The sequence below is a fragment of the Nicotiana attenuata genome, unplaced genomic scaffold (assembly GCF_001879085.1).
Source record: "Nicotiana attenuata strain UT unplaced genomic scaffold, NIATTr2, whole genome shotgun sequence".
In the NCBI taxonomy this organism is placed as follows: Eukaryota; Viridiplantae; Streptophyta; class Magnoliopsida; order Solanales; family Solanaceae; genus Nicotiana; species Nicotiana attenuata.
Window position 1 is genome coordinate 86,708 of NW_017671662.1, and position 11,468 is coordinate 98,175.

Consider the following 11,468-nt stretch of genomic DNA (forward strand, 5'->3'; position numbering starts at 1 on the left):
CTAACATTAACCCAATCATGAGAAAAAAATTCTTTCGATTATAAAACTACAAGAGCCTACTTGAATAGTCCAACTATCAATGGGAGAAGGTTTGAACGTATAACAAGATTAAATAAGAGGTATCAATCAGGAATAAAAATATATGAAATGAAAAGTTGGAAACAGAGCTGGAGATGAGCGCCAACCAATGGTTAATACTTCAAAAAGCACCTTAGCAATTCCAAACACCAAACATGCCCCAAAATCTCAAGAAGAGAAGACAAGGCAAGAAACCAAGTATTGTCTTTCCCACTTGGAGATGGGTAGTAATCTTATACCAAAATATGTGATGGGAATAACATTTCAACTCAAAAACAAAGACAAAAGAATGTTACACCCTCAAATATGAGGAATACAAAAAAGGAACAAACAATCAATTGAATTACTATTCAACAACAATAAGGACACACAATCAATCCATTCTCATTACACTCAGGACATTTCATTGCCTCAACCTCATCTTCAACAACAATTTTCTGACTTCCATTACACTTAAAACACACAATAAACCTCATTCCAACACAACCTTCACATGGACATTGAAATTGATCAATAGGAATTCCTTCAAGTAATGGCCTAAGTTTCCCTTGTTCATGTAATGTCAATACTTCTTCAGCTCCACCAATATATCTTCCCTTAATAAACAATCTTGGAGGCACAACTTTCCCATCCAAAATTCTCCATAATTCTTCCTTAAACTCTGAATGCATAGAAATATCTCTCTCGAAAAATATAACACGAAAATTCTCTAATAGAAATCGAATACTATGACATTCCTCGAACGTTTTTCTTATCCCTCTTAGGCCTGTTGTGTAAAGAATTACTGAATCACATCCTCCAGGTGGACACTTCTCTTCAAATTCTAATAAGGGGTCTATAATTTCCTCAATTTTTCGTGTTTTTAAAGGCGGTTCATTTTCTTCTTCTTCGTATTCTAATTCTTTTTCTTCTTCTAAATGTTTGAAAATCTTTTCCTCAATCTTGGCTTTTCTTTCTGCTTCTTGAGCTTTCACTACCATTACTGCTTCCTCAAATGCAGCTAGAAGATTTGGATCAAAAAGAGTACCTGAATCTAAATCCGGCCGCCTAAAATTCAACACATCAAGTTCTGAAAAAGGAGTAACTTTCTCATCAAAAGTCTCAACTTTTGGCTTCAATGAGCTGAAATTCTCCACATTTTCTTTCAAAGATTCAGACTTTTTAACCTTTACATCAGGTCTAACGTTCTCTTTATCGTCTATTTCGTCGTCGAGCTCCATTTCTTGTTCCTCAAGATCTTTCATTAGCTCAGAAACATCAATAATTTCAGGTTCTTGATTTTGTACACTGCTCTGAATGTTCTTTTTGGGATTTTCATTGACCTGAATTGGGGTTAATGGAGAGTGAAAGTGAGACTGAGAATTTGAATGAGGAGGTGAAGTGTACTGAATATACCCATCTGATGCATTTGAATGAAGGATTCTTTCTGGTTTTAAATACCCAATTGTTTTTATTGTCTTCAATTTCTTCAGTAGCTTTCCCTTCATAGTCTTCATTTCTTGAAATCTGAAAATGGGGTTTGGAAAAAATTCTGGATTTGGGGATAAGAATGAGCAAAAATCTGGTTTTGGTAAGTGAAAATCTTGTTTTGCTGATAGCACAAGGGGGGAGTGAGAGAGATAGGAGAAAGATGATGCTTTGGTCTTAACGGCTAGAAACTGTTGAGTGGTACTTTTTAAATTTGAAAATTAATTGAGGGGAGGAGTTATTATCCTGATTTAGGGTGCATGGTAGCAAATTATACACCCTTAGCACCTAGTCCTATGATAAATAATGTCCACTATATTACATGTGTTTTTTGTGTTATGCTCTGTCTTTATTCACTTACTTTATAGGCTGTGTGAAAACAGTTACATCTCATATTATTCGTAAGGAATTTAAAAGGGACAATTTGTATATTAGAATAAAAAGGTTCAAAGTTCATACTAGTAATAAGATTTCGTGATCAAGAATTAAAGACGAAAACTTAAACTTACTCACCTCAACTAGCCAAGACCACACTCAAAATAAATTGGTGTATGTATGTAAAAAAATATTTCGAAGTATTTAATTAGGTAGGACGTCTTCCCAGATTACCAATAGTATCTTCTCAATGGCGAAGCCAAAATTTAAAAGTCATGGTTGGTTATGGGATGGTTTTCCGGTTTTAAAGTGGGAGGTTGGGTTATTTGTATTTAAGTTTGTCCCATGGCATTTCGTCTAAAAGAGGGGTAAAATTGATTAATAGTATAACGGTAGGGTCTCAATTAGCCAGATAGTGAAACAGATATATTTAAATAATTTTTTATAGTATAAGAATATATTTGACTATTTTCCGTTAAAAAGAATTGTCTTTCCTAGCTATATGACAAGATCATTTGACTTTGTTTGGAGGCTGCGGTAACGGTCACAACACTACTTGAGGGGACTTTGCTGCCTTTTTGTTTTACCCTCTTTTATTGAAGGAATGACCCCTGATTGGGAGTGACCATCATTTTTCGCCCGCTATAAAACAGAAAAGAGAAATGAAACTAACAATCTCCCAAAAATTAAAGCTACCAACTTTTGAATTTATAAATTAACTCATAACAGCTGAAATGTAAATAAACCTTTTGAAAGGAAAAAAAAAAATGTTACTCACCAGACGATTTTTAACATCTTACATAATTCATTGTCAGTAGAAATGAAAACGTAATTAGTTCCAACATGCATGCATTCATCAGTGACACCACCATGTTTACCAAAGGGATTCAACTAAATTCTCTTCGTCAGAATACTATATTATATATTATTTGATCAAAAAGTATAAATCTTAGTTCAAATAATTAAATTTATGTGAATACGGGTTAATCTTAGCTAATAATAATATCTTTAGACGGGGTCTTAAAAGAAGCAATATTATTGTGCAGATCTGGTCGAAAAGTGGTATTATCGTATAATAAATGTTCTAGAAATCAGGAGCAATAATGTGACATTCAATAATAATGAACATCAATAAATGACATTCAAGTAAATAAGATGAATGATTCACCAAATAAAGGATAGAATAAGTGGATCTTTCTCCTGACAGCTAATGATAGACAGATTCTTGAATATTCGACTTATTCTTGGATTTGATGGAAAATCTCGACCAGAATCTTAGAGCATAAGGTGATGTTTGTATGCCAGTAAGGGAGAGCCGAATCTTTTAGTCAAAGTGTCTTTTTTACAAATGAATATCTATTCCCCTATTATTGTCTCTTTTTCTATATATAAATATGGCACATATTCCTAAGAAACCCTAATAGTACAAGTATAGAGAATATCCACTAGAATATTCTCTTTAATATCCTATCTTGAAAATTAGTTGTTACAACTCTATCAATGGTACCTGGCCTCGACCACATGCTTCGCTGCTTCTTGGGCCATCTCGTCCAAAGACGACTTGGGAACTCTTCCCTTAGTATTATCTTGGCATAAATACTCTAAAAATAGATTTTGACCCATACAGTTAGTCCCTCTGCTTATTGAGACCGGCTTCAGGTGGGGTCGATGAGTGGATTTTGTTCCTTGTGGTCGAAACAATCGAGCGAGCTGTGCAGGTCGTAGCGGTTGTAGCGAAATGGCGACGTGGCCCTACGTGGGCCGCTTACTTCAAAACGCTTCGATTTTCCCGGTCGGTTTGTCGGAGTCAGGTTGTCCACGATTTAGGATGACGTCATGTGTCATTATGACGCATATTCCCGATACGTTGCTTTGTTTTGCGTGTACACCTGATTCAACCTGCCGCTAGAGACAAGACCCTTATAAATAGGGATGTTAAGGTATGATTTTGAAGTTTCAAGTTTTCAATTTCAAAACCCTACATTGTTCTCTTACTCTTTCCTTGCTCTAAACTTCATCTTTCTATTCCGGTGACTTGCATTCATTCTTAGTCCTTCATCTTTCGATACGTCTCTTTCTTCCATCGAAACATATCTAATATGACTTCTGAATCCAATGAGGGGAGTGATGTGATCCCTTTGGTGATGGTGTTTTCCCCCTCACGAGAACAACGTTCCTATCGTCGTCGATGGTGGAAGTTTCCCGTTGGTGGAGGAGATAGTTTCTTGCAACCCAGATACTAGGTCTGATTTCTCCAAATTACCCGATGCGGACACTGGAGCCTTTTTGTCTGTGATGACGGAGAAAGAATTGGGAGAACTTAGGGCTAGGTTCGGTATTGCTGATCACGTCAAATTGATCCCGGCCAGATGGGATACGGTGTAGGTTCACGTCCTGGGTATTGCGCCTTCTATGCCTACCCCTTCCACGCCAGCTACACTCTTCCTTTCCTTCCGCTGGCGGAGGAATTTTGTCGTTATTACGGCATTTTCCCAACTCAGCTCACACCGTACGTTTACAAACTCATAAGGATGCTCATCAAATTTGCCGAGTTGGCCGAGGTCGAACTCACACTTCGGCATCTAGTACACCTGTTCGCCTCTAGCTATTATAGGAGGACGATGCTAAATCTTCGCCACCGAGAAGGCAAGTGCTTGGTGGTGAAGATGGACAACAAAGCCAACTGCCAATTTTGGCTCAACTTCTTCTTCGTCAGAACTGAGGACGTGGTGGCCAACGTCGGCGGTTTTCCTGAGGCTTGGAATTACACTCGTAAGTACCTAATTTCCTTATATGTAGGTATATGATTTTTTTTCGTGCTTGGTTGTGAGCTTTGATCTCTTGTCCTTTTCTCATGCAGCCATGACCTCGCCTCATCCTTTGGCCGAGGACATTTCTGACTGGGTTAGTCAGCTCCTGGCTCACATCGTGGGGATCCGTCAGTGGCCGAGCATCTTCAAGATGTTTGGGCCTGCTCTCCCTTCGGCTGGTAAGTTCTTTTTATTATTGGAGTCTTAGTTCTTTTCCTCTTTGTTTACCTTTGCTGATCTTCTCCTTTCCCTGTGTTTTTCTTAGCTTCGGCCAAGGGATCTTCAAAGAGGTCGAAAGCCCTTGCACCCTCATTCCGTAAAAGAAAAGTTTTTGCGTCCTCGGCTTCGGCACCATCCTCGACCGCGGCCCCTTCTTTTTGTGCTCAGGCCCCTTCATCGACTGCGGCTGCTTTTGCACGTGTCCCAGTCCCTCATGTTGTAGTGCCCGGACCTGCTCCTTCCTTGGTCGTGGGGGCTTCGGCCGCGAAAAATTTAGCTTCTACATTATACCATCTAATAGATAAAGACGATGAGCTTGTGCTTGCCGAGGGAGATTTGATGCCTCGTAAGAGGAGGTCTGTAGATGCTGGTGACGGGGTCGCCCGGGCCGTTGACTCAATGACAGATGATTTTTTGCAGTGTGAGACGACGACCATTATCATAGGAGATGATATCGAGTCGGGGTGTGAGATTTCGAGGTTCGCGAAAGTTGACATGGATATGCCTCTACCTCCTATGGTGGCAGAGTCAGAAGGACCGGCCGCTGACTTTCTCGATACTTTGAGGCAAGAGGAGGCATCAACTTCCCAACCATCTGTTAATACTTCCTTGTCGGCCAACAAGAGAGGTAAAGGCATCGCTGAGTGATGACGTCCACAACACACCTCGATAAGAGATATGATACGGTCATATGCAATATAAATTACCCAACTATGAGTCAGGGTCGAATCCACAAGGAGTTATAAGGGGTGTTAGGAGTATATACTTGAAGAAAGCGAATGGATTAACTAAATTTGCACTTCCACAACAGAGTTTTGAATTCTACTTCTACTATTACTCCTACAATTATGAGCTAAGGGAAATAAACTAGAAATGAACAATTATTTTTGGTTTTTTTTCCAAACAGTTTAAAAGCCTAGGGAAGTGGCCATAACCTAGGTGTTCTCCTAATGGTCTAAAGACATCAATACTTATTTTGTTGATTGGGGTGTATTATAGCTCTCAACTCTATATTACCCACTCAATACCTCTCGGTCAGAGAGTGATTTTGTCCAATTTGGCTTTCTCAAGTCCAAATGGGTATCAAACAAAATAGTTGATATGAGCTCAAGTCGGGTTCTTGCAATCTCTAGTTTGAACTCTTTAATTAGGCTAATCAAACTCTCAATTAGCCTAATTTCTTGTTAGCCAAGTTATCCGAGACTAGGTCCCTTTTTCTCAAGTAGAGACTAAGTCAAAAAGGCATGAATCAATGTTTACAACCATTAATTCTAAAATTGAAGCACAAACTAAGCTAAATAATCAACACCTAATCATAAACAAGCATTAAATTAAATACCCATAAGGTTTACACACTAGGGTTGAGTCACAACCCTAGTAAGAATCTAGCTACTCATAATGGGAATTGAAGAAAATAAAGAAGAAAAACTAATTAAACTCATAATCAATGATTAAAATGGTAAAATATACTGTTTAAACACTAAAATAATGACAAACTTCCTAAAATAGATAAAGGTAACGGCTACAACAACATTAAACTTCAAAACTTGACCTAAAATTGTGAAACTTGTCTATTTATAGTGGGCCAAAATTCACTGACAAAAATGCCCCTCGGGAGGTTCTGCGGCCGCACAATTCCATGTGCGGTTCGCAGATTTCTTCAGTTGGCAGGAGAGTGGATTCTACAGCCGCACATTTTTTATTACAGCTACAAAGCAACTTCTGCGGCTGCATAATTCTTGTGTGGTCCGCATTTCAGAAAGGCTTCAGGACTTGGTCTTTTGCACACTCTATGTACTTGGAATCATTTGTCAGTGCGAACCCTGTTTTGCGGCCCCACAATTCATGTGCGGTCCGCACAATTCATGTGTGGTCCGCATATTTGTTAAAATCCTATCGGGTTATTTAGTTTGGTTTGCGGCCGCAGATGGAATTCTGCGGTCCGCACTTTCTTCTGCAGCCACATAAATCCTTCTGCGGACTGCACTTCATTGCTTTTGTACCCTTTATTGCCTTGTGATTTTTGAGTTGGATTTCATCATGGGAGACCAAACTTCCAACATTCCTGCAATTTACATAATTTCATTAGTTTCGGGAACATAAATCAATACTTTCGGACTAAAAAAAAAAGCAAAAAGTGCTAATAAGTAGTCAAAATTCCCACTTATCAACTCCCCTAGAACTTAAGTCTTTGCTTGTCCTCAAGCAAATAGATTAGTTTCCACCTCCTAAAGTTAAAGGTCATTTAACGAGTCAAAGGTGAGCCATTCACACATCAGTTGGGACCAACAATTACCCACACTACTCATGTATTACCGACAAGGCGACAAGTCAAATATTCATGCACATATAGTTCTAATGTGACATTTGAGCTTTAAGAATTGACTTTACTCATCAAAGACTCTTGTTATATCATGTAGGCCATGGTGGACTCCAAACTCTTCCTCTTCTACTTTCCATTTGCCAAGCTTACTTAAGAAGTTAGCACTCAATCAGAAGATTCACGAAAGGCTTACTCATCTCTCGCAAGAGAATGTCACAAGTACGACTTTACGTACCATAGGCTTGCCCCTCATGTAGATCGCCACTAATGTAAGCTCACTCGGTTTGAAATAAATTAGGACTTTTTTCGCGATGTAATGATGGCTTTTGGGTTAGGGTAGGATACCGTATGGGTAAGTGGTTACACCTTTCTTTAAACACTCCATCTTTCATTTCTCGGCTTACAATTGCCAATTCTTAGAGGCACTTTCTTTTCATTGGGGACTAGATAGACTTAACATCACTCTTTCTTGATTATTTCATTATTTTTCTCCCTTTTTGATATATATATATGTTTGGGATCATTACCTCTTTTTGAATCTACCAACCCTTCCACTTATTCACGTTTTGCATTTTTCTCTTTGTACTTTTCTTTTCTTGCCTTCTCTTTCAAAGTGATCGTTTCTTTTCTCTTTTCGTGCCTTGATACCTTTTTCAAATTCCTCATATTTCCCCCAAACTTATGTTTTAAGCCATTTGTTTCACAAGAGTATTAAGAAAAGTCCGCGTGCCATGAGCGGGTCACGACAAAACGGGTAAAGGCTTATAATATGGTTATCAAATGAGAAAGTCTAGAGGCTGAAAGGGGTTGACTAGGGATAATGACATTGGTTGGCAATAGAAAACTCAAACGGGCCAAGGAGAGCCTACAATCACTTCTCAAACCAAACAAAACTTAGGAATTCGCCTTGAAACACATTCGGGCAATTTCTAGACTCTTCGCTCGAATACTTGGACTAGCAATAATTCATCTCACCCCTCAGGTAATTAGATTGTAAAAGAGGATAGAGTTGAGAACCTACAACGACCACATTCAAGTTTAAAGATCACTATGGTTCAATTAAACCACTCGATGATTGCCAAAGTCAGCTCAAGAGTCACAAAGTCACTAACGAAAGCTATTTCTTTTAAAAACCTTGTCTCTAACCATAAGCACGTAGTTAAGTATGTTGATGCCAATTGAAGCATGGTTGACTCTTCGAGCACAACTTAATTAGGCATTTTTATTCATTACTACTACTATTATTATCTAAACACAAAAATAGACTCATTCCCTTAGGAAGGTTGTCACGCTATCCATCGTTGGGACGAGTTACGCGGTTCACACCACAACTACCTTTGAAAAGAACCCTGGCGTTAAGAAAACCAAAGGCATATTATCTACATAAACAATAAAAGAAGCTACTTAACAAAACAAAAACTAATATGGAAAAGATAAAGAAGCTAATAAGCAAAAACAAAGATAAAGAAGCTAATGAGCAAAACTACTAAAGATAGAATAAATATACATAGTAGGAGAGAGAGAAGATAGATAAATACAAATAAAAAAAAGAAGAATATTATCAAATTATTATAGACCAAATGTATCATAGTGTGCCAGTGTATCAAATGAACTAAACTCCAACACCCCTTCCCCCACGAATAAAAGTAAGCATTGTCCCCAATGCTTAGCAAAATAGGAGTGAAAGAGGAAAGGGTGAAGAAAACTCCCTATGGCTCCTTGGAGATCTCTGTGTCCCCAGCAATGTCATCGCCCTTTAGATCTCATCATCCTCGACTCTAGGTGTGGTTTGGTTTGCGAACATCTCACGCACTGCCTTAGCAGTGTCGGCAGCAAGGTCTGGCTATCAGACTGGCCAGCTGGTGCTACCGGTGCAAATGATGCTGAAAGATCTGGGGCAAACTGGTGTGGGTCAAGCAGCATGTCAAAGGGAAGGTCTCCGGCTGTAGCAATTTTTTTCACCTCTCTCCGGAGCTTATCCACTGACTTCTTACATGCCTGGGACTTTCTCATCTTCTTTACTTCCTTTCCCAGCTCTTCAACCACCGACCCGTGCTGTACCAAGTTGCTCATGATTGTCTTCTGGTTCTCCAAAATCTTCTTTAGGGTCTCATCAATGGTATAAGGAGCCTGAGGTGCCTGAGAAGTGGAGTGCACTGCAACAGTACTGGACAAGTCGTACAGCTTTGCAGTAGCTGTCTGCATCCGGTTGTTGAGACTCACCAATATCTGGGAGACTCGTAGCGCAGATAGTGGGGCATTAGGCACACTGGCCTTAGAGCTGTGGTGGGAGCTGCGGAAGGAGCTGTGGTAGGGGTTGTGGATGATGGCAGAGGCATAGCTGCGGCACTGGAGGAAGGCTCAGCTGAAGTGGATGGAACATCAACTGTCTCAGAAACTACCACAGCTGGCTTATCAGACTGGCCTGTGGTGGTAGGAGGTTGAACTTTCTTCTTCGGGTTGCTCACATCCATGAGGGAATACCAATCAAAAGGCTTCTTCAGCTTCACCTTTGTGTCAAAATCCCTTGGCTCTACCTTGGCATCAGTAAGAGATTCTGTAATAGTGTTGGGATACGGGTATGATGAGCTATCCTGCGTGCTATCACTAAGATGTTGGCCGATATCAAAACACCCACTTGATTGGGTACCCGGCCATAACAGATGCTACAAGAACTGCTCGAGAAATAGGAAGGTGAGTTTCGTTCTGGCAGGGATCCAACTTGCTGCACACACTTGTCTGCCACCCCTTTGCCTCAAAATTCAAAGTGTTCCGCATAATGGGAACCCCGGCGGCAATCCATGGTGGTGGTGGCCCTGGTGGTGCTAGAATCTCAGCTAACCAAGTTCGGACTTCGTCCCCCTATATGCAATTTGTTAGATACTCCTTTGGTTCAATATCCTCGAAGCCCAAGTACGTGTTGAGTGTATGCTGATCAAACCTCACCTTGAGGTTACGTACTTTGGTCGCCTTCATCCCTTTTTTTATACGAGCCACATTGGCATAGAATTCACGGACGAGTTATTCTTTGGTATCCACTACCACTCTGGGCGAACCACATCTATCCCTTGCATGCCATGAACTATCTCAATATGGCTGAGTTGTACCTCTCCAAATCCTTCAGTAAAATTGTCGCTCAAAAGTTAACGACCTCACTAGACACCACATACGGAAGCTGGTGAAGGCTGCCAAGACGACAAAGAGATCCTCCCAAACCTCTTTCTTCTTTGATCTTTCAAGGCCTGAAGCTGTAGCATCTCCTCCTCTACCATTATCAGGGATATCATGAACTGGTGTATCCTGTGCCTCAGAGACAGGTGTAGCCGATGGCTCAGAAGCCTGACTATCACTCTCTGATCCCTCAAAAGTGTTGTGGGATGAAGACAGCTTGTCCTTGAGCTGGTATCTCCCTTGCGGCCTCGAACGTATGGCCGGTTGCTCCTGAACAGAGGTTGAGTATCCATCTGACACTTCCCTATACGGGATATATGAGCTAGTCTCGGAGAGGTATGCACCTCTCCCTCTGCCGGCTGTTGCTTTCTTTCTTATTTTCTTTGGTTGGCCAAGTGTTAAGGCACTCTTGCCTCGACTCTGAGAAGATACACCTCTCCCTTTTGAAGTGTCGCCTCGTCCTATGGATTAAGCCATTATCTGTATCAAGCAAAAGCGATTGTTAGTTGCATTTCGATGTTCAAACACATAAAGGAGACATGTGAGTAAAGGAGAATTTATAAAACACAATGGGAGATACAGTTGTATCATGCTTGCAGGGGAAAGTGATCTGCGGTCCACACAATTTCACTTGCGCTCGCAGATGGGGACTTGCAGACTTTACTTTTTTGTTGTGCGGCCACAGAAGTGAAGTGCAGTCTGCACAATTTGACTTGCGGTCACACCTCTGAAACCCAAAAATGCCAAATCTTTGATGACCGAGAATTGGCTAATGTGCGGCTGTAACATGATTTCTGCGGTCCGCACAATGAAACCTGCGGCAGCACATTAGAACATAAAGTAAGAACTCTCTGATGACAGTAAATGTGCTATTCTGCGGACGAGATGGGAATTCTACGGTCCGCACATTTTAACTTGCGGCCGCAGATCCCTTCTTCACTAAGTTGCCCTAAATTCAAGTGTGGCCGTAGATTTCAAAAATTACGTACAGATCAAACTTTTTACCTAGGTTTTTCAGTTTTGTG

At 40.4% G+C, this 11,468-nt stretch overlaps 1 protein-coding gene across 1 annotated transcript; it reads right to left on the minus strand.

Annotated features, from left to right (window-relative positions):
• Positions 1–267: 267 nt before the first annotated feature.
• Positions 268–1,743, minus strand: LOC109209562 (uncharacterized protein At5g39865-like). Its single transcript, XM_019372863.1, has one exon. The coding sequence runs from the start codon at positions 1,572–1,574 to the stop codon at positions 429–431; it is 1,146 nt and encodes a 381-aa protein (XP_019228408.1). The 5' UTR covers positions 1,575–1,743; the 3' UTR covers positions 268–428.
• Positions 1,744–11,468: the final 9,725 nt, after the last annotated feature.

Excerpts from the sequence above, each read along its gene's own strand:
- LOC109209562 (XM_019372863.1), bottom strand. The coding sequence starts at position 1,574 with ATGAAGACTATGAAGGGAAAGCTACTGAAGAAATTGAAGACAATAAAA.